The following is a 22722-nucleotide window of genomic DNA, read 5'->3' on the forward strand; positions in this document are numbered from 1 at the left end:
TGTTGACTTTCTACAGGACCAAAAACCAAAAACCCCAATAACATGTGCTATTATGAGAGTATTTTGAGAAAGTTAGGCAAAGCTTTAGAAGAAAAACTTACAGGAAATTTCAACAGAGAATTCTTCTCCACCACAGTAATGTTCCTCCTCATTCTTCTCATGAAAAAGAAAGACAATTTTCAATATAGCAAAGTATTAGGCATCCACCTTAGCCCTGATTTGGATCCCACTAATTTCTTTTTCTTTTCTGATTAAAAAAAAATTTTAAGGACACCCATTTTTCTTCGGTTAATAATGTAAAAAAGACCGTCTTGACATAGTTAAATTCCTAGGACTTTAGTTTTTATAGGAATAGACTAAAGGTCAGTATTATGCTTATGAAATGTCTTGAACGTGATGAAGCTTATGTTGAGAAATAAAATTTATGTATTTTATTTTTGTGTTTTACTTTCATTTTTCACATGGTGGTTCTGCTTCTAGTTATTTAAGAAATCGCCACACTAGTTTACATAGTGGCTGTACTAGTTTACATTCCCACCAGCGGTGTAGAAGTGTTCCCTGTTGACCACATTCATGCCAACATATACGGTTTTTTTTATTATGGCTTGCAGGAGGTAACATACTATTGCACTGCGTCTTTGATTTGCATTTCCCAGATTATTAGAGATGTTAAGCATTTTTTCATGTTTGTTGACCATTAGTATATCTTCTTGTAAGAACTGTCTATTCATGTCCTTAGCCCATTTTTTGATGGAGTTGTTTTTTTCTTACTGATTTGTTTGAGTTCATTACAGATTCTGGATATCAGTCCTCTGTCAGATGTGTAGATTGTAAAGATCTTCTTTCACTTTATAGGTTTTCTATTTACTCTGCTGACTGTTCCTTTGCCATGCAAAAGCTCTTTAGTTTAATTAGGTCCCAGCTATTTGTCTTTATTGCATTTGAGTTCTTGGTCATAAAATCCTTGCCTATGCCAATGTCTAGAAGGATTGATCCAGTGTTATCTTCTAGAATTTTTGTAGTTTCAAGACTTAGGTTTAAGTTCTTAATCCATCTTGAGTAGATTATTACATAAGGTGAAAGATGAGGATCCAGATTTATTCTCCTACATGTGTCCCAACACTGTGTGTTAAAAAGGGTGTCCTTTTCCCACCTTATGTTTTTGTTTGCTTTGTCAAAGATCAGTTGGCTGTAAGTATTTGGGTTAATTTCTGGGTTCTCTATTCTGTTCAATTGATCTATGTGCCTATTTTTATACCAGTACCACACTGTTTTGGTAACTATGGCCTTACAGTACAGTCTGAAATCAGGTAATGTAATGCCTCTAGGTGTGTTCCTTTTGCTTAGGCTTGCTTTGGCTATGTGGCTCTCTTTTGGTTGCATATGAATTTTAGGCTTTTGTCCTCTTGGGATTGCTGATTTGTTCTTGCAGTCCACCTGGAGCTAAAATTCACGATGCAAGCCTCAAATGTTCCTCTTTCCAAAGCTGCAATCTAGTCCTTCCTCCCATCCGCTATGATCCCCTGAATTCCCTTATATTTTAGTTTTTAATTCTAGTTTATGAAAACCACTTTCCTTTCCTCAAGACTTAGCATAAATGACCTCAAAAATCTCATTAAAGAACACGTTTAATAATTCACCAGATAACAATAACATGCTTTTGCAGTATGAGTTAAACATTTAGAGAATGTGTGGCATGAATTAGAGTGTATGATCTGCTTACCCCATGGGGAGAGAGAGAAAAACATTAAAATTCTTACCTATGTTATTTTATCTAATTTCATTATTTCTTTATGGGATATGACTTATACACAGTATATCTGTAAATCTCTGTGAATTCACTATATGTGACTCACTTTCCTAATATACTGCACTTACGTACATGTATCTAGGACAATAATAAGAGACAGTAATTACAAAATTATTCAGTGAAATTGTGTGTTTATAAAGGATTCTAATACAGAGATATCTTCCTTAAGACATGGGGAATTATCTTTACTATTAGAGAAATTAGTATTTTTCCAAGATATGAGAAAGTATTCCGCTATAAAGTCTCAAGAAAAGGACTGCCATGCAATTATTTTAATGCAAATACATCGATGTCATAAAGCAGAGAAAGGTGATCTTTGTCCTTTAACATTGAGAGTTGGATTTTAGCGATTTCCTACTCAGATTAAAAAAAAAAAGTTTACGTAGTATGCCGGGATAGAAACAAAACTGGAAAAGTCAGGATTATTTTAAAGACGTAGTTAATTAGCCCTGTGGTAAGTGAAATAATGCTATAAAAGATGCCTATGTCTCACCCCCAGGGCCTAGAAATGTATCACGGTATATAACAACGCATAATTAATGCTGCAGGTGAAATACAGGTTGGTGATCAGGTGACTCTAAAGTAAGAATATTAACTTGAATTCTAAGCCTGGCCTAACGTAATTACAAGGGTCCTTAAATGTGGAAGACAGCAGTCTAAGCTCAAGTCTCAGTATAATGCTGGTTCTCTAAATTCTGCCCGGGGCTCTTATAACGGGGCGTCATTCCACACTCCATCCCATCCTGTGCCTCTCCCGGTGCACTGTGGGCCTCAACTGCAGGGACTTGGAACTGGGAGCCCTCCCCAATAGACTGGCCTAGCCATGGACTGGTGGGCCTCAGTCCCAGGGTGAGATACCCTGGGCAGGGCCTCTCGGCCAGCTTTTGTACATTCCAGCCATTTAACCTGGTGTCCTGGCCTTGCTGGGTCCCCAGCTCTGTGGGGTGGAATTTCTCCCTTGTGTTACAGTGGAGGAAACTCAGCACAGGACCAGTGAATGACAAAGTCAAGGAGATGCTCTAACTGCGAAATGCCCCTGAGGCCCCGCAGGTCCCTCCAGGACACAGTATCCCTCAGGCTGCTGCATCAGTGGGCTGTTGGCTTGGGCACCCCAAGCTCAGCACCATGTGGGGATGACACTGGGAAATGTGGGGCAGGGATATTCATCTCTCACATCAGCACAGCAAGAGTTTCATTCTCTGATGTGTGTGGATATCACTGCATGTGTGGGTAAGAGTGGGACCCCCATTTTGTTAAGAAGGAGCCCTTCCTGGGGTCTCTGGGGAAGCCAGGGGCACCATGTGTGCCTGGCAGCTATCCGAGGTGTTGAGGGGCTCCACTGGCTTCTCAGGAACCCTTTTACACTATTGGTGGGAGTGTAAATTAGTTCAACCACTGTGGAAGACAGTGTGGTGATTCCTCAAGGACCTAGAAATAGAAATCCATTTGACCTAGCAATCCCATTACTGGGTATCTGCCCAAAGGTTTATAAATCGTTCTATTATAAAGACACATGCACACGTATGTTCACTGTGGCACTGTTTACAACAGCAAAGACCTGGAACCAACCCAAATGCCCATGAATGATAGACTGGATAAAGAAAATGTGGCATGTATACACCATGGAATACGATGCAGCCATAAAAATGGATGAGTTCATGTCCTTTGCGGGGACATGGATGAAGCTGGAAACCATCATTCTCAGCAAACTGACACAAGAACAGAAAACTATACACTGCATGGTCTCACTAATAAGTGGGCGTTCAAACAATGAGAACACATAGACACAGGGAGGGGAACATCACACACCGGGGCCTGTTGGGGGGCTGGGGGGATTGGGGAGGGATAACATTAGGAGAAATACCTAACGTAGGTGATGGGGGGATGGCTGCAGCAAACCACAATAGCAGGTGTACTGGCAGGTGTATACCTATGTAACATTCCTGCAAGACCTGCACAAGTATCCCAGAACTTAAAGTATAAGAAAAAATCATAATAAATCATCCCATTTGTAATAAAAGGCATTCTTCAAATGTTAAAATAGACATATCTGAGTCCAAAGAGCAGCATCACACTTAAGGAGGCAACACTGGAAGACACCTATGCTCCATCTCTAGAAATATTCAGCACTGTACAAGAGGTACTGTTCAATTCAAATGAAGAAAAACCAAAATGAGAAAGACTATGATTTGCATATGATTTAAACCTAGAAAACCCAAGAGATTCTTCTAAAACTATTCCAAATTAGAAAGCTCAATATATAACCAGACGATAAAAAGTCTTCATACATGTAATAATATTCATATTACAATAAGACAATGCATATAGCAGTACATTTAACAAAATTAGCATAGAGCTACATGGTGGGAGGGGGGAAAAACTGAGGGATACAAAAGAGAATTAAGCAAATAAAAAGAAACACTATGTTTATGAACAGGAAGAGTCTACATCATAAAGAAGCCAATTCTTCCTAAGTCAGTGTAATACTTTAATATCATCCTATGAAAACAACACATTCTTAGATATAGATAAGCCAGAAAAACACTTTTGTGGAAAACTGAACAAGAATAGACAGTGTGTGGCAGGTTATATTTCTGTTCACCCAAAACCTGGTCCTTCCTTCCTGTATTAGTTAGCTGTGTCTGTCATAATACATTCCACAGACTGGGTGACTCAAACAACAGAAATTTTGTTTCTCACATTTCTGGAGACTGAAACGTCCAAGATCAAGGTGCCAGTCAAATCATTTCCTAATGAGGTATCTCCTCCTGGTTTACAGATGACACCTTCTTGATGTGTCCTTATATAATAGAGACAGGCAGCTCTCTCTCCTTTCCTTTTCTTTTAAGACCATCAATTCTACTGGATTAAGGTATTACTCTTATGACTTCACAAGAGGTTACATGGGTGCCTGCATAAGAGGGCACCCTTGGCCAGGTGCAGTGGCTCACACCTGTAATCCCAGAACTTTGGGAAGCCAAGGCAGGCAGATCACGAGGTCAAGAGATCGAGACCATCCTGGCCAACATGGTGAAACGCTGTCTCTCTTAAAAATACAAAAATTAGCTGAGTGTGGCAGTGCACAACTGTAGTTCCAGCTACTTGGGAAGCTGAGGCAGGAGAATTGCTTGAACCTGGGAGGCAGAAGTTGCAGTGAGCTGAGATCTCACCACTGCACTCCAGCCTGGTAACAAAGCAAGACTGTCTCAGGCATGGTAGGCATAATTTGCGTATTTCTATGCTGTATGAATTGCTCCTGTGGAAGAAAGACTTGACTTGGTGTAGTTAAAAAAAAAACAGAGAAATAATGAGACAGACAATCTGAAGCAAAGTCTAGAGTAGAGCAAATATACCTGTGACACAGATAGAAATATTAAAGAGAGATGACAGACTTTTTTGTTTTTGAGCCGGAGTTTCGCTCTTGTTACCCAGGCTGGAGTGCAATGGCGCGATCTCAGCTCACCGCAACCTCCGCCTCCTGGGTTCAGGCAATTCTCCTGCCTCAACCTCCTGAGTAGCTGGGAGTACAGGCACGCATCACCATGCCCAGCTAATTTTTTGTATTTTTAGTAGAGATGGGGTTTCACCATGTTGACCAGGATGATCTCGATCTCTTGACCTCGTGATCCATCCGCCTCGGCCTCCCAAAGTGCTGGGATTACAGGCTTGAGCCCACCGCGCCTGGCCAGACTTTTTTTTTTTAAGACAGGGTCTCAATCTGTTGCCCAGGCTGGAGTACAGTGGTGCTATGTTGGCTCACTGCAACATCAACCTCTCAGGTTCAAATGTTTCTCCTGCCTCAACCTCCTGAGTAGCTGGGAGTACAGGCATGCACCACCACACCCAGCTAATTTTTGTATTTTTTTGGTAGAGACGGGTTTTACCATGTTGGCCAGGCTGGTCTTGAACTCCTGGCCTCAGTGATCCATCTGCCTCGGCCTCCCAAAGTGCTGAAATTACAGGCCTAAGACACCATGCCAAGCCGGATTTTATAATATAAATTAAAAGGGGGAGGGGCATGCCAAGAAAGCCAACTAGAAGCAATGGCAATAGGAGGCTCCCATCCAAAAGATCCAAAACAGTGTACAAATCCTGCATCAGCAACTGAGGTATCCAGATTCTGTTATAAGGATTGACTAGGTGGCTGGCATGACCTATGCAGAGAAAAGAAGAAAAGTATAGTGCAGCAGCCCACCTGAAAGCGACAAGGGGCAGGAAAGCCCCCACTCCCAGCCAAGGGAGATGGTGAGTGAGAGTGCCACCCTGTCTGGGAAACCATGCTTTTTCCACAGAACTATGCAACCCACAGATCGGAAGATCCCACTAGGGAGCCCATGCCATTGGGGTCTTGGGTCTCAATCAGGAAGGTGCACAGTCTCAATAGCCATTTGGCTAGAATCAACCTAAGCCTGATGAGTTCCCAGACAGAGGAGTGGCCAACACCACTGCTGCAGCTGTCTGCAGTCTAAGCAGTCTGAGATCCTTGGAGGAGGGGCAGCAGCCAACGCTACAGCTGCAGGGCCTCCCTGCAGGAACTCCAACTGTATCCAGGGACTTAGGAACAGAACTCCGATCTCCCTGGACTTCAGCCCCTAGGGAGAAGGGTGGACTTAATCTTTTCTCCTGCTAGCTCTGAGGAATCTGGGCAGCCCAGACGAGTGGGTTTCCCCCGAGTGTAGCAAACCCCTTCCACCAAGGGACAGCCAAAGTGCCATGTTAAATGGGTCCTGCTTCCCGTGCCACCCAAATGGGTCAGACTCCCCAACAGGGGATATCAGACATCCCATCAGGAGCATTTACTAGCATCAGGTTGGTGCCCCTCAAGGTCAGAGATTCCAGAGGAAGGAGCAGGGACCCATCTCGGCTGTTCTCCAGTGTTCCTGAGTGACATCTCAAGGTGCAGAAGCAAACGAGATCAACAGGGACTGAATCAAGCCCCAGCAAACCACAGCAGCCCTACAGAAAAGGAACTTGACTACTGAAAGAAAAACAGAAAGCAACGACACCATCAACAAAACAAGTACCCACAAAAACCTCATCCATGGGTCAGCAGCCTCAAAGATCAAAACTAGACAAACTCATGAAATGAGAAAAAGTCAACCAAAAAATGCTGAAAACCCAAAAGGTCAGAGTGCCTCTTCTCCTCCAAATGATTGCAACATCTCTCCAGCAATGGACACAGAATTGGAAAGAGGATGACATGGACAAATTCACAGAAGTAGGCTTCACAAGATGGGTAATAACAAACTTCACTGAGGTAAAGGAGCATGTTCTAACCCAATGCAAAGAAGCTCAGAACCTTAAAAAAAGATTAGAGGAGATGTTAACTAGAATAAGCAGTTTAGCGATGAACATAAATGACCTGAGAGAGCTGAAAAACACAGCACGAGAACTTCATGAAGCATATACAAGTCTCAACAGCCAAATGGATCAAACAGAAGAAAGAATATCAGAGATGAAGACTATCTTGCTGAAATAAAGCAGGCAGACAAGATTAGAGAGAAAGAATAAAAAGGAATGAACAAACCCTCTGAGAAATAGGGGACTATGTGAAAAATCTGAATCTACAACTGATTGGAGTACCTGAAAAAGACAAGGAGAATGGTACCAAGTTGGAAAACACACTGCAGGATATTATCCAGGAGATATCCCCAACCAAGCAAAACAAGAAACCATCCAAATTCAGGAATTACAGAGACCACCACAAAGATACTCCACAAGATACTCCAAGACACATAATCAGATTCTGCAAGGTCAAAACGAAGGAAAAAATGTTATGGGCAGCCAGAGAAAGGTCAGGTTACCTACAAAGGGAAGCCCATAAGAATAGCAGGGATCGGCCGGGCGTGGTGGCTCAAGCCTGTAATCCCAGCACTTTGGGAGGCCAAGGCGGGTGGATCACGAGGTCAAGAGATCAAGACCATCCTGGTCAACATGGTGAAACCCCGTCTCTACTGAAAATACAAAAAATTAGCTGGGCATGGTGGCACATGCCTGTAATCCCAGCTACTCAGGAGGCTGAGGCAGGAGAACTGCCTGAACCCAGGAGGCGGAGGTTGCGGTGAGCTGAGATCATGCCATTGCACTCCAGCCTGGGTAACAAGAGTGAAACTCCATCTCAAAAAAAAAAAAAAAAAAGAAAAAAGAAAAGGAATAGCAAGGATCTCTCAGCAGAAACCCTAGAAGTCAGAAAAGTGTGGGGGCCAAAATTCAACATTCTTAAAAAAATACTTTCAACTCAGAATTTTATATCCAGCCAAACTAGGCTTCATAAGTAAAGGAGAAATTAGATCCTTTTCAGACAAGCAAATGCTGAGGGACTTTGTCACCACCAGGCCTGCCTTGCAAGAGCTCCTAAAGGAAACACTAAATATGGAAAAGCAAAACCGTTACCAGCCATAGAAAAACACACAAAAATATAAAGACCAATGACTCAGTGAAGAAAAGCATCAACTAGTATGAAAAATAACCAGCTAGCATCATGACAGGATCAAACTCACACACAACATTAACCCTAAATGTAAACAGACTAAATGTCCGAATTAAAAGACACAAACTGGCAAATTGGATAAAGAGTTAAGAACCATCAGTATGTTGTAGTCAAGACACCCATCTCATGTGCAAAGACACAAAGAAGCTCAAAATAGAGGGATGGTGGAAAATTTACAAAGCAAATGAAAAGCATTAAAAAGGAGAAGTTGCAATTCTAGTCTCTGAGGAAACAGACTTTAAACCAACAAAGATCAAAAAAGACAGAGGGTCATTATATAAAGTTAAAGGGATAAGTTCAACAAGAAGAAAAGCTAACCATCCTAAATATGTATGTAACCAATACAAGAGCACCCCAATTCATAAAACAAGTTCATAGAGAACTACAAAGAGACTTATATTCCCACACAATAATACTGGGAGACTTTAACATCCACTGTCACTATTAGACAAATCAACGAGACAGAAAATTAAAAGGATATGGCCAAGTGCAGTGGCTCACGCCTGTAATCCCAGTACTTTAGGAGGCCAAAGCAGGAGGACGGTGAGGTCAGGAGTTTCAGACCAGCTCAACCAACATGGTAAAACCCCACTTCTACTAAAAAAATACAAAAAGTAGTCAGGTGTGGTGGCAGGCGCCTGTAATCCCAGCTACTCAGGAGGCTGTGGCAAGAGAATCGCTTGAACCCGAGAGGCACAGGTTGCAGTAAGCTGAAATTGTACCATGGTACTCCAGTCTAGGCGACAGCAAGACTCCGTCTCAAAGAAAAATAAAAAATAAAAAGAATATTCAGGACTTGAACTCAACTCGGGATCAAGTGACTCTAATAGATATCTGTAGAACTCCCCACCCCAAAACAACAGAATATACATTATTCTGAGTGCCACATGGCACTCACTCTAAAATCAGCCACATAATTAGAATTAAAACACCCCTCAGCAAATGCAAAAGAACTGAAATTGTAACAAAGCCTCTCAGACCATAATGTAATTGTGCGACCCCTTGTAGACCCCTGCCCGGTACCCGATCCCAAGTAACAGCTCGAGAGTTGGAAGCCGAATTCAGGTTTATTGAGACCAGCGGGCAGGCCAGGGAAGGAAGAGGATCTGGGCTGGCTGCAGCTGCGTAGCTGGGGTAGGAGGATTTTATAGGGGGTGGACGGGGCGTGGGCACAGGGCTGACGGTGTGTCATGGGAGCCTAGGATAGGCTGTCCGTCTCTGGGCAGACTGCTGGGGTAGCTGAGAGGGTTATGTGTCGATTGAGGATTGGCCGGGGCTTGGCGGGCTGTTCTACCGTGGTGATTGGCTGCTGCTTGTTGTCGGGCAGAACAGAGCAGCACCTGGGGGCTCTCCTCCGGGCAGCAGGAAGCCTGGGGGGAGGGTGGCGGGCAAGAAGCCTGGGGGAAAGGTGGCGGGACTTTCTACCGAACATTCCCAACTCCTTAAAAAAGGACAAAGGGCGGCGGAGTCGTTCTGGCTACTTCCTGCTGGACAGGGGCGGAGTGGGGTCTTTAAGGAGCCTGGGAGGTCGGTAGTGGGGTATATGCGCAATCTGGGTGGTTGGGGACTGATTGTAGCATCATCTGGTTGATAGTGATCCGGGTAAGCTCCTGGAAACGGCGCTGCAAAAACTGAAAGAAACACGGGGCGACAAGTAAGAAAAGGCAGATGATAAGCAGAGGCCCTATCAGTGGGGATAGGAGGGTGTACATGGATGACGACCACCATGTGGTGGCTTCGGTGGTGAACTTGTGATTTTGTAGCTCTGTCTTAATTTTCTGGAGATTTTCGATACGGGTTTCTACTATTCCAGATTCATTGATGTAGTAGCAACATTCTTCCTGTAAGAAGATGCAGGTCCCTCCTCGCTCGGCCGTAAGCAGGTCCAGAGCCCTTCGGTTTTGTAGGGCTACTTGGGCAACCGAAGTGACCTGTCGTTGGAGAGATGCTAGGGAGGCAGCAGAGTCATCAATTGCAGTCTGTAGCTGTGAGGAAAGGCGGGCTAGGGCCTGGTGAGTATTAATCAGGGCCCCACTTCCTAGGCCTGGAGCAGCCGCGGATCCTGCGAGGGAGAGCCCGATAGCTATGGGAAGAAAGGCAGCTCTTCGTTGACGATGGGAGCTGGGGCGTGCGGAAGGCATGCTAGTGTGCATCATAAGGAACTCAGCTGGTGTATAGACAGTGAGGCGTGGGACCAAGGCGACAGGGAGACAGCGGGAACGTCCTCTAAGGTCGGACTGGGTTAGTAGTTTGGACAGGGTACCGTTGCACCAAAAGTAAAAGCCTCGAGGAGCTGTTAGATTGGTTGTGAGCTGTTGGGTCCTGTTACATGTGGGGTCTGAGCCCTGAGAAGAGTAGCAGGCCGGAAAGAGTGAAGTGTTGAGGTAGAAGAGTGGGACATCTGGGATTGGGGGGTGTCGGCCTGTCCCGTTGGTGTGATTTGTAGGAAACATGGTCGGGACTGCGACTAGAGGAGTTTGTCCAAGAGTCGCACAAAGGAGGCAAGAGGTCAGATTGGTCAGCCCTGTCTGATTGGCAAGCTTTAGGCCTTCTCTCATGAGGGTTAACCACGAGAAGGGGGTTAGCTGAGTTTTTAATGTAGTTTCTTGTACTTGGATCGTGTTGTGGATTTCTGGAGAAGTGAGGACATATGCTCGCCAGATATATAAGTGTGAGGACGGATAACTTGTGGTGCTGTCCTCATAGACTGAGGCTTTTTGAGGTGTTTTCCACCTATCGTCCCAGGGATCTGTAATGGTTAGAGTAAGCTGGGTTTCTTTGCTGGGATTGCCTTCTGAGTCAAATTTTTTGGTTCTCTTAAGGAGGGAAGGGTGGCGGCCTTCCTGCTCGTCTTCATCAGCTGTGGGGTCAAGCTGACAGGTGCCCCAAACACATCCCAGACAAGAGTGCCAACTGGAGGTCTGGCAGTCACCTTTCTGTCTAAAGTGAAGGCACAGCAATGGGTGGGTGTTGTGGACGTTGTTAAGGTTGGAGAAGTTTAGTTGGATGGGAAATGCACATCCTGTGGTGGGGCAATCTGTCGTGGTTAAGAGGTGGTTATGAGAGTAAGGAGGGGTTGAGCAAATCTCGGTAGTTTTGGTATAATTTTCAGTGAGAAAAAATCTCCAGACATACTGTGGGTTAGCTAGGGACAATTCAGGGCTTAAAGAGCTTAAGTGATAGAGGACCAGTAGGAACACACTCCCAACGGGAACTGGAAGGGCCATCGGGATACTTTTTTACTCTTGAGAGATGGACCCAAGATGGAATCTGAGCAACTTTGATGGCCGTTGGGGTAGCTAAAATGACAGTATAGGGCCCTTCCCACCGGGGTGAGAGGGGTTTTGGAGTGAGAGATTTAATGAAAATGGAGTCACCGGGAGCAACCTTTCCCAGAGCGGGTGAAATTTCTGAGGTTTGGGGTATGGAAGCGTTGGCGTGTTCCCTGAGTAGATGTCTGAGGAGAGTAAAATAGGGAAGGTAGGTGTTCAGGGGGGAACTCTCCGGAGAAGGTGGAGTGGATAGCAGGAAGGGTCGCCCGTATAGGAGCTCGAATGGACTGAGCTGTGAGGCTCCTCGGGGGCGGGCCCGCAGCCTGGTAAGAGCTAACGGTAGTAAAGAGACCCACGACTGCTTAAGCTCGAGAGAGAGTTTGGTAAGCTGATACTTGATGAGTCCGTTAGCCCGTTCTACCTTACCCGATGACTGGGGGGTGGTAGGCCGCATGCAGCTTCCACTGAATTCCTAAGGAAGCACAGACAGCATTAGTAACTTTGGAGACAAAGGCTGGGCCGTTGTCTGACTGAATAGTGGCTGGAAGCCCAAACCGAGGGATGATGTCCTGGATGAGATGGGCAGCAACAGTGTCGGTGGACTCCGAAGTGGTGGGAAAAGCTTCGATCCAGCCTGAAAAAGTATCAACAATGGTTAACAGGAACCGAAATTGTTTATGTCTTGGCATGTGAGTAAAATCAATTTGCCAATCTTGTCCTGGTAAAGATCCACGCAACTGGTGGAGCTGTTGACGGAGATGACAGGCTCCTTGGGGGTTGGTCTTCGCATAAATGAGGCATTGGGCATGGACCTGGTGAATAAGGGAGGAAAGCCCTTCTGGATGTAATATGGGCAGGAGGAAGTGGAGCAGGGCTTTAGGCCCGATATGAAGGGAATCATGGATGTCTTTTATGATGGTAGTTTTTTGTGCTTGAGGAAGTATCAGAAGGTTGTGATTGAAGGCCCATCCATCCCTAAAGGTCACTCCAGGGTTTTGCTGTAAAAGTTCGAGCTCAGAGTTGGAATACTGGGGTTTGTAGCAGCGTGACAGAAAGTAGATTTCTTTTGGGGGTGGGCAGGTTTGTGCTGTCTCCCTGGCCGTCCTGTCCGCAAAAGCATTACCTAGGGCTACTAGGGACCCGGAGGTTTGGTGTCCTCGACAGTGAATGATGGCAACTTGCTTTGGAAGCTAGATGGCTGAGATAAGATCAGCTATAAGTTTTCCGTTAACTACCGGGGTGCCCTTGGTGGTCAAGAATCCTCTCTCTTTCCAGATCATACAATGGGAGTGTGCAATAAGGAAAGCGTACTTTGAGTCTGTGTATATCTTGACAGTTTTGTCCCTGGCCCACTTGAGAGCCCGGGTGAGGGCGACTAACTCAGCCTGTTGTGAGGTGGTTCCCAAGGGGAGGGAATGAGTCTCAATGACGTCTGAAGGGGTCACTATTGCATATCCAGCAATATGGGGTTTTCCTGGGCGTAGGAAGGAGCTCCCATCTACAAAGAGTGTTGCTTCGGCCTCAATGGGGGTAGAGTATAGATCTGGCCATGGAGACTGAGTTTCAACAATGACTTCAAGACATTGGTGGTCTAGTATTGGGGCAGCGGGAGAAGGAAAGAGGGTGGCTGGATTAAGAGCAGAACAGTGAGAGAGGGAGACATCCGGATTTTCCAGGAATAGAAGGTGCAGGAGCTGTATCTTGGACGGCCCAAGGTGTGGTAAGGCCTGACTAGACACGAGTTCCTGCAATCTGTGGGGGGAGAATACTTTGAGAGTTTGTTGGAGGTTGATCTTAAGAGCTTCTGTTGTAAGCGTAACGGCCGCTGCCAAGGCTCGAAGGCAAGGGGGCCACCCTTTTTCTGTGGGGCTGAGCTGCTTGGAGAGGTATGCTAGAGGAAGGAGGGTGCTACCGACTGGTTGAGCAAGTACTCCTATCGTGGTGTGAGCCTTTTCGTCCGTGTATAGGCAAAAAGGGAGATTGGGGTTTGGCAGAGCAAGAGAAGATGAAGCACATAACGCTTGCAGGAAGGAGCGAAAAGCTCGAGTAACTGTCCCCTGGGAAGTAAGTGGGCCTTCAGGGGTATCTGCGGCGGCTTGGTATAGTGGTCGGGCCAGGAGGGCGAAGTTCGGAACCCAATGCCGAAAGAATCCTACTACTCCTAAAAAGGAGAGTATTTCGGCGGCTGACTGTGGGGACTGGAGGGTTTTTAGAGCCTGTAGTCGATCGGGGATGATGGACTTCTTCCCTGGGGAGAGCTGCAGGCCTAGGTAGATGACTGACGGGGTAACAAGTTGAGCTTTCTTCCTGGAAACTCTACACACTTTGTCCCCTAAAAAGTTAAGTAGAGCAGTGGTAGCTCGGGTGCATTCTTCCTGACTGGGGGAACAGACAAGCAAGTCATCAACATACTGGAGAATGACGGAGGGGGCTAGACGGCAGCCTAGGAGGTCTGTTGCAAGGGCCTGACTAAACAGGTGAGGACTGTCCCTGAAACCTTGAGGGAGGACTGTCCAGGTGAGCTGACAAGAGGTATCAGTAAGTGGGTCTTCCCAGGTGAAAGCGAAGATGAAATAGGAATCGGGGTGTAGGGGGATGGTGAAAAAAGCATCTTTAAGATCAAGGACTGAGAAAAAGGTAGTATTAGAAGGGACTTTGGAGAGTATAGTATATGGGTTTGGGACTACAGGATGTATGGGGACAACTGCAGCATTGACTAGTCGAAGGTCTTGGACTAGTCGGTATTCCCCTGAAGGTTTCCGGACAGGGAGGATGGGAGTGTTACATGGGGAATTGGTAGGTACTAGGAGGCCACGACTTTTTAGCCTCTCAATGATAGGGCGAAGTCCTAGGCGGTGTTTCTTGGCAATAGGAAACTGAGGCCGGCAAAGAAATCGGGAGGAGTGTTCCTGGAGGCAAATCTTGACTGGCTTGTGGTGTGTGGCTACTACAGGTGTGTCCGTTTCCCATACCTTAGGGTGTACTTCAGGGAGAGTGATATTTGGGGAAGCGTGTTCTAGGTCGGAGCTGAGGTGGTGGGCAACTAATAGGAGAGGTTGGGGGGAGGTGGGAAAAGTAATATGGGCTCTGAGTTTAGTTAGGATGTCCCGTCCTAACAAGGGGACAGGGCAAGAGGGGATAATGAGGAAAGAGTGGCTAACGGGACAGTATTGTACATGCATGTGAGCGGTGGGGTTTGGCGCGGAGTGTGTGTGGCTCCATCGATTCCCATAACAGAGACCTGGGAAAGTACAGTCTGGCCTCGGAATGAGGGAAGTACAGAGTAGGTAGCCGCCGTATCAAGCAAGAAGGAAACGCTTTTACCCGCTACCTGAAGTGACACCCTAGGCTCGGCAGGGGTTACTGGGGTCGACGAGCCTGGGCCTCCCTAGTCGTCTAAAAGCCCCAGTAGCTCAGGGTATAGGTGGTCAGGAGAGCCAGACTCCCGAGCTGGAGGATCAAGGGTTGGCCCTCCTGGAGAGGCACCCCTTGGTCCACTACTCTGGCTTCTGTTGGCCGGGGTCCTAGATCCCTGGGGGCACTCTGATTTCCAGTGGCCACTGAGCTGACAGAGGGGGCAGGGCCTGGTGGGCGGCCGTTGCTGAGGGCAACTAGAGGCCCAATGTCCTTCCTTGCCGCATTTGAAACACGCCCCCGGCGGGGGCTTAGAGCGGCTATTCGGACCCTTGGCTCCTGCCGGCCGTAGGGCTGCCACCAGGGCTTGGGTCTGCAGCGCAACCTTTTGCTTCAATCGAGCTTGGCGGGCAACCTCTGCTGCATCTTCCCTGGCGTTAAAGACTTTAAAGGCCATCTTAACCAGATCTTGTATAGGAGTCTCTAGGCCGTCTTCGGCCTTCTTTAGTTTCTTTCGGATATCAGGAGCAGATTGGGAAATAAAGTGGGAAGCTAGGACAGTAGCACCATTTTGGGAGGCTGGGTCTAGGCAGGTATAGCTGACAAGGGCTTCCTGAAGGCGGTTGAGAAAAAGGGCAGGGTTCTCATCTGGCTTCTGTGTAATTTCTCTTAGCTTATCATAGTTAACGACCTTGTTGTATACAGCTTCTAACCCGCGCAACAGGTACTGAAGCATGCGGTCTCGAGCTGGGATGTGGGAGCCAGCTCCGTCCTGGTATACCCACTGGGGATCTGTGGTGGGAATAACTTCTGTACCTACTGGGACTTGGTTGGGGTTTATGGCATGATCTCTATCTGCTTGATGCCTGGCTGCCGCTAGGACGCGCTCGTGCTCTTCGGCAGAGAGGGTCGATGTACAGATGACCCGAATATCGTGCCAGGAACTCTTTAATGTAGGTGGAGGGGTCTGCCGAGAAGGACCCGAGGCGGCGTTCAATTTGGGCCAAGTCTTGGAGAGAAAAAGGGACATGGACTCGGACGAGGCCCTCTGCCCCAGCTACTTCCCATAGGGGCGCTATGACAGAGGGAGGCACTAAAGTCTTGGTACGGGTGTGGGCTGCTACGGGAGAGGGAGGTGGAGGGCAGACAAGTGGAGGTGCGGTCGGGGGGGCAGCGGAAGGTGTAGGTGGGAGGGGAGAAGGAGGAACAGAGGGAGGGGGGCTAGATGGGGCGGAAACTTCCGGAGTGGAAACAAAGCGGGGAAGACAGATGGTCAGGCATCTCTTCCTGTAGGGTATAGGGAGGTGGATTGGTTAGGGAGGTAGGGGTCTGCAGTGGAGGGGTTCAGGCTAAAAGGACTTGGTGAGTGGAGCAAGAAGAGCAGAGGTCAGGATGGGAACGCAGGTCCCAAAAAGCCTGAACATAGGGCACTTCCTTATCTTTGCCGGCCCGGCGGCAGAAGTTATCTAGGTTGCGGAGCACATTGAAATCGAAAGTGCCAGTGGGGGGCCAATGCGACCTGTTATCGAGCTGGTACTGGGGCCAGGCCACCTGGGAGAGGAAGATAAGCTTCTTTCGCCTAAGGGTTTGGGAGTAGCCCAAGCGGGTAAAGTTAAGAAGTAAACAACCTAGTGGGGTGTTTGTAGGAATTTTGGACTCCACGTTCCCCATGATGCGCGCGGCAAAGGATTCCTGCCAGCCGAGGGCGGTCTCGGAACAGTATCCGAGTGGGCTGGGGTAGTGTGGAGGGGAGGCATCCCTCCAACCCACCAGCTTCCCCAGAGGAAGGTGGATAGGAAAGCCCAGAGAAGGCGTCCCCTGTCTGATCGTTCCTATTTAATGGTGTTGGATTGGGTGGGTCAGAGAAGGCGTCCCTTGTCTGCCGACCCAAGGCTCCTGGAGCCTGGTTGGGGGATCCTGCTCGGGCCGGCCGGCGCTTGGCGAGGGATCCGTGGAGTGGGACTGAGAGGAAGGGTCTTTGCCACACGCACCACGGAAGGAGAAGGTAAGAAACAGGACTTACCTGGTCCGGAGTGCTGAGGCCAAATTGGAGGAGGGCTGGAGAGGTTGCTGGAGGGAGGGGGTCGCTAGGGGGGCTAGCGACCCTCGCTCCTGGGTTTCGGCACCAAATGTGCGACCCCTTGTAGACCCCTGCCCGGTACCCGATCCCAAGTAACAGCTCGAGAGTTGGAAGCCGAATTCAGGTTTATTGAGACCAGCGGGCAGGCCAGGGAAGGAAGAGGATCTGGGCTGGCTGCGGCTGCGTAGCTGGGGTAGGAGGATTTTATAGGGGGTGGACGGGGCGTGGGCACAGGGCTGACGGTGTGTCATGGGAGCCTAGGATAGGCTGTCCGTCTCTGGGCAGACTGCTGGGGTAGCTGAGAGGGTTATGTGTCGATTGAGGATTGGCCGGGGCTTGGCGGGCTGTTCTACCGTGGTGATTGGCTGCTGCTTGTTGTCGGGCAGAACAAAGCAGCACCTGGGGGCTGTCCTCCCGGCAGCAGGAAGCCTGGGGGGATGGTGGCGGGCAAGAAGCCTGGGGGAAAGGTGGCGGGACTTTCTACTGAACATTAATCAAATTAGAACTCAGGATTAAGAAACTCACTCAAACCCACACAACTACATGGAAATGGAAGGACCTGCTCCTGAATGATTCCTGGGAAAATAATGAAATTAAGGCAGATGGCCGGGCGCCGTGGCTAACACCTATAATCCCAGCACTTTGGGAGGCCGAGGCGGGTGGATCACGAGGTCAAGAGATTGAGACCATCCTGGTTAACATGGTGAAACCCCGTCTCTACTAAAATTACAAAAAATTAGCTGGGCATGGTGGCGCGTGCCTGTAATCCCAGCTACTCAGGAGGCTGAGGCAGGAGAATTGCCTGAACCCAGGAGGCGGAGGTTGCGGTGAGCCGAGATCGTGCCATTGCACTCCAGCCGGGGTAACAAGAGCGAAACTGCATCTCAAAAAAAAAAAATAGCTGGGCATGGTGGCACACGCCTGTAATCCCAGCTACTCGGGAGGCTGAGGCAGGAGAATCAGTTGAATCTGGGAGGTGGAGGTTACAATGAGCCAAGATCGTGCCACTGCACTCCAGCCTGGGCAACACGGCAAGACTCCATCTCAAAAAAAAAAAAAAAAAAATCCTCAGTAAAATACTGGCAAACTGAATCCAGCAGCACATCAGAAAGGTCATCCGACACGATCAAGTCAGCTTCATCCCTGGGATGCAAGGCTGGTTTAACATGTGCAAATCAATAAACGTAATCCATCACATAAACAGAACCAGTGACAAAAACGACTATTATCTCAATAGATGCAGAAAAGGCCTCCGATAAATTCAACGTCCCTTCATGTTAAAACGCTCAATAAACTAGGTATTGATGGAACATGTCTCAAAATAATAAGAGCTATTTATGACAAACCCACAGCCAATATCACACTGAATGGGCAAAAGCTGGAAGCATTCCCCTTGAAACTGTGACTCATCCCACCACTGAATTCCAGCTCGGGTGACAAAAGTGAGACTGTCTCTAAAACAAAACAAAAAGGAAAGAACAAAAAAGGACTTTTATGATTTTCAAGAACAGGTTATTAACTGGGAAAAACTGTAATATTAACCACTTGGGCTCATGCAAGCCACAGAAAGTACTGTAGAAAAAAGGATAGGCTTGTTCACGGCAAAGTTTTCTAAAACAGCATTTGTTGTAAATTGACTGCAGTTCCTAATCTTAAGGAATCTTAACAACAAACAGGAGTTTTATTTAATTGCGGCAAAACAGAAACACTAGTCAAAAAGTCAAACAACATTCCTGGAATCTACTGGCATTCTCAAAGCCAATTTTTTTTTTCATCTTTCTTTTAAGGCAGAAATACATGGGCAAATTCTTTCTGAAATACCAAGAAGAGACCACCAGCATATTTCTAGACATCAAGTGTGGTGACAGACTTGGTTTGAGAGAGCTCCAGTCCAAGAAATAAATGAGGGTAGAATGAAATACAGTGAATATCATACTGAATTACCAAGAGCTGGAAGCATTCCCCTTGAAAACTGGCAGAAGACAAGGATGCCCTCTCACCACTCCCATTCAACACAGTATTGGGAGTTCTGGCCGGGGCAATCAGGCAAAAGAAAAAAAATAAAGAGTATTCAAATAGAAAGAGAGGACGTCAAATTGCCTGTTTGTGGACAATGTGATCCTGTATTTAGAAAACCCCATCATCTCAACCCAAAAGCTTCATACAAAAAAAAAGCTTGATACAAAATCGATGTGCAAAAATCACAAGCATTCCTATACACCAACAATAAATAGACAAGCAGAGAGCCAAATCATGAACTCCCATTCACAATTGCTACAAGAGAATAAAACACCGAAGAATACAGCTAAGGAGGGACATGAAAGACCTCTTCAAGGAAAACTACAAACCACTGCTCAAGGAAATCAGAGAGGACACAAACAAACGCAAAAACATTCCATCTTCATGGACAGAATCAGTATCATGAAAATGGTCACACCGCCCAAAGTAATTAATTCAATGCTATTCCCATCAAACTATCATGGACATCCTTAAGAGAATTAGAAAAAAAAAAGACTTTAAATTTCATATGGAGTCAAAGCAATACAACCTTGTTTTACTGTGCTTCACTTCACTAGGATTACCAAATACTGTGTTTTCCACAAATTGAAGGTTTTCAGCAACCATGTGGGGCAAGTCTATCAGCATGATTTTCCAACAGCATGTGCTCATTTTATCTCACAATATTTTAAACTTTTTTACTGTTATATCCATTTATAGTGATCTGTGGTTTACTTTTTTTTTTTTTTAGATGGAGCCCAAGCTGGAGTTCAGTGGCACAATCTCAGCTCACAGCAACCTCTGCCTCCTGGGTTCAAGCAATTCTCCTGCCTCAGCCTCCCAAGTAGCTGGAACTATGGGCACACACCACCACGCCGGGGTAATTTTTCTACTTTTAGTAGAGAGGGGGTTTCATCATGTTGCCCAGGCTGGTCTCGAACTCCTGACCTTAGGTGATCTGCCCACCTCAGCCTCCCAAAGTGCTGGGATTAGAGGCGTGAGCCACTGCATCCAGCCAATGGGATCAGTACTTTTCGATGTCACTATTTTAATTGTTTGAGCGGAGGGTGCTACAAATCACACTCATATAAAACGACAAACTAAAGTGAGGAATGTTGCCCATGTTCTGACTGCTCCATGGACTGGCCATTTCCCTGCCTCTCTCTCCCCTCAACTCCCTTATTCTCTGAGTCACAAAAACTTTAAAATTAGGACAATTAATAACCATATAATGGGCCGGGCGCGGTGGCTCACGCCTTTAATGCCAGCACTTTGGGAGGCCGAGGTGGGTGGATCACGAGGTCAAGAGATCGAGACCATTCTGGTCAACATGGTGAAACCCGTCTCTACTAAAAATACAAAAAATTAGCTGGCCATGGTGGCGCGTGCCTGTAATCCCAGCTACTTGGGAGGCTGAGGCAGGAGAATTGCCTGAACCCAGGAGGCGGAGGTTGCGGTGAGCCGAGATCACACCATTGCACTCCAGCCTGGGTAACAAGAGCGAAACTCCCTCTCAAAAAAAAAAAACCAAAAAAAAAAACCATATAATGGTCTCTAAGTGTTCAAGTAAAAAGAAGAGTTGCAAATCTGTCACTTTACATCAAAAACCAGAGATAATTTCCTGAGGAATGCGCCACTCAGCCAAGCTGTGAGCGCAATGGGAAAGGAAAAGCACTATTCCAGTGAGCAAACGAGACAGGAAAGCGAAACAGCGAACGCGGCTACAAGTCTGTTCAGTTCTATAAAGACTGAGAGAGACGGGGAAAGGCGGAAGCAAGCACAAGTTGGGTCACGCGGTTTAGGGACAGAAGCCGTCTCCGTAACATCAAAGTGCAGGCTGAAGCAGCCAACGGAAGCGCCGCAAGTTACCCGGATCCGACCAAAATCATCCATGAAGGTGGCTACACTCAGCAGCAGATTTTCAATGAAGTCTCATATTGGAAGATGCCTTTCTAGCCGGGGGAGCCCCGCCAACCCCCAGCCCACAACGCCGCTACCATCTCGGGCCCACCCTGGCCGTCCGATTCCCGAACCGCTTCTGGACCCAAAGGCCACACCTGTCCTTCCCAGCACCGCCTCAGACGCAACCGCCAAGGGACGGCGCAGCCTCAGTCGCCCAAGCCCCCCACCCTCGCACCAAGGGAGCCCCGTCTCGCTCCTAAGGACCCCCAAGGCCGCGGTCTCACCTTCGCCCTCGTAACCACCTTCCGGGACGCCCAACCCGACCCCAGAGCTGCGGGCAGTCCACAGAAGGTAAAGTTCAAATTCACCGGGCAAGATGGCGGGGCGGGGTGGGGCATGCGCAGAAGGAGCCCAGGAGCTCCTTCTCCTGAAGGAGGGAGACTACATTTCCCAAGCGCCTCTGCGGCCTCTGGGGTGATCCGAGAGAGGAAGTGTGTTCACTCTGGGAAGTCAGTTCCGCAGGTCCCCGGGAGCCTGAGGGTCAGAATTGCTCTTTCTCACGGGAAGCGCCGTGGATTCCGCTTCTTTATCAAACCCAGGACTCGCAGCCAGGGACGCTGCGGGGCGGATGGGGAAGCGCCATGTGGGCGCACCGATCTGTGATATCCACCGTTAGGGTTTTTTTGTTGGCGAAAGGTTCTGTAGTTTTGGAACCTACATCTATTTTTTGCAGATGAATCCCAAAGAATGAGAATCGTGTCTCTTGTACTTTAAATTTGTTGACAGAAAATTAATGTTAACACTGTTCGAACCTATTAAAAGATGTTTGTTCTCACCCAGTAAACTAATTTGTGAATCTTCAATGGGTCGTATTACACAGATGGAAACACTGCTCTAGTGTATAGACTACAATAAAATAGCATGTTCATAGGGATGGTGCACTCCATAATCCTTATGCCAGTTTACATTCCAGCGTCCGATCATTATTTGCCCAGAAACTCCGAAGTTCCATCCACTCAGCTATCAAATCTTTACTTACTTGGTCTGAGTGCGTAAACAAAACTTTAAGCCCCCAGCTCTCCCCCAGCCATCTGAATGGAATTCTCTGTCAGGACATTCCAAAGTTATCCTGAAAGAGTGGTTCTGACGGGAAGTGGGGGGTCAGGCATGCCTCATTATACCCTCCAGCACTCTATTGACACAGACCTTAAGTCTGATAGGAAACATTTAGCATCTCTTGTCTCTGAAGCCTGCTACCTGGAGGCTTCATCTGCATGACAAAATTTTGGTTTCCACACCTCTTAATACAACCCAGACATTCCTTTCTGTTGATAATAACCTTCTCAACCAATTGCTAATCAGAAAACTGTTACACCTACCTAGAACCTGCCTTTCTGGACCAAAGTAATGTTTTTTTGAGATGGAGTTTCGCTCTTGTTACCCAAGCTGAGTGCAATGGCGCGATCTCGGCTGGCGCAACCTCCGCCTCCTGGGTTCAGGCAATTCTCCTGCCTCAGCCTCCTGAGCAGCTGGGATTACAGGCACGCGCCACCATGCCCAGCTAATTTTTTGTATTTTTAGTAGAGACGGGGTTTCGCCATGTTGACCAGGATGGTCTCGATCTCTTGACCTCGTGATCTACCCGCCTTGGCCTCCCAAAGTGCCGGGATTACAGGCTTGAGCCACCGCGCCTGGCCTGTATATCTTAAATGTTTTTGATTGATGTCTCATATCTCTGCAAATGTATAAAACCAAACTGCTCCAACCACTTTGGGCTCATGTTCTCAGGACCTCCTGAGGGCTGTGTCATGGGCCA

The 22722-nt window shown here is 47.3% G+C and overlaps 2 protein-coding genes across 3 annotated transcripts in view; both read right to left on the reverse strand.

Moving 5' to 3' along the window:
* Positions 1–21306, reverse strand: part of ZNF669 (zinc finger protein 669) — a 47385-nt gene extending 26079 nt beyond the window's left edge. The window contains exons 1-2 of one of the 2 annotated variants that reach the window (XM_078357086.1): positions 21191–21292; positions 102–9931 (exon numbers count right to left, since the gene is read on the reverse strand). In XM_078357086.1, the coding sequence (XP_078213212.1) occupies positions 102–161 (60 nt within the window). In that variant the 5' untranslated portion in view covers positions 162–9931; positions 21191–21292. Of the gene's footprint in view, positions 1–101; positions 9932–21190 lie in introns of both variants that reach the window. The other variant, XM_035280924.3, reaches the window with a different exon arrangement.
* Positions 9349–21292, reverse strand: LOC144576395 (ERV-BabFcenv provirus ancestral Env polyprotein-like). The gene is made up of 2 exons (XM_078357082.1): positions 16950–21292; positions 9349–12206 (listed from the first exon to the last, which is right to left on the reverse strand). The coding sequence occupies exon 2, from the start codon at positions 11525–11527 to the stop codon at positions 9812–9814; it is 1716 nt and encodes a 571-aa protein (XP_078213208.1). The 5' UTR covers positions 11528–12206; positions 16950–21292; the 3' UTR covers positions 9349–9811.
* Positions 21307–22722: the final 1416 nt, after the last annotated feature.

This window comes from Callithrix jacchus, chromosome 19 (assembly GCF_049354715.1).
Source record: "Callithrix jacchus isolate 240 chromosome 19, calJac240_pri, whole genome shotgun sequence".
NCBI lineage: Eukaryota > Metazoa > Chordata > Mammalia > Primates > Cebidae > Callithrix > Callithrix jacchus.

Bases quoted from the DNA above. Each gene is read 5' to 3' on its own strand.
- LOC144576395 (XM_078357082.1), bottom strand. From the start codon at position 11,527: ATGGCCCTTCCAGTTCCCGTTGGGAGTGTGTTCCTACTGGTCCTCTAT.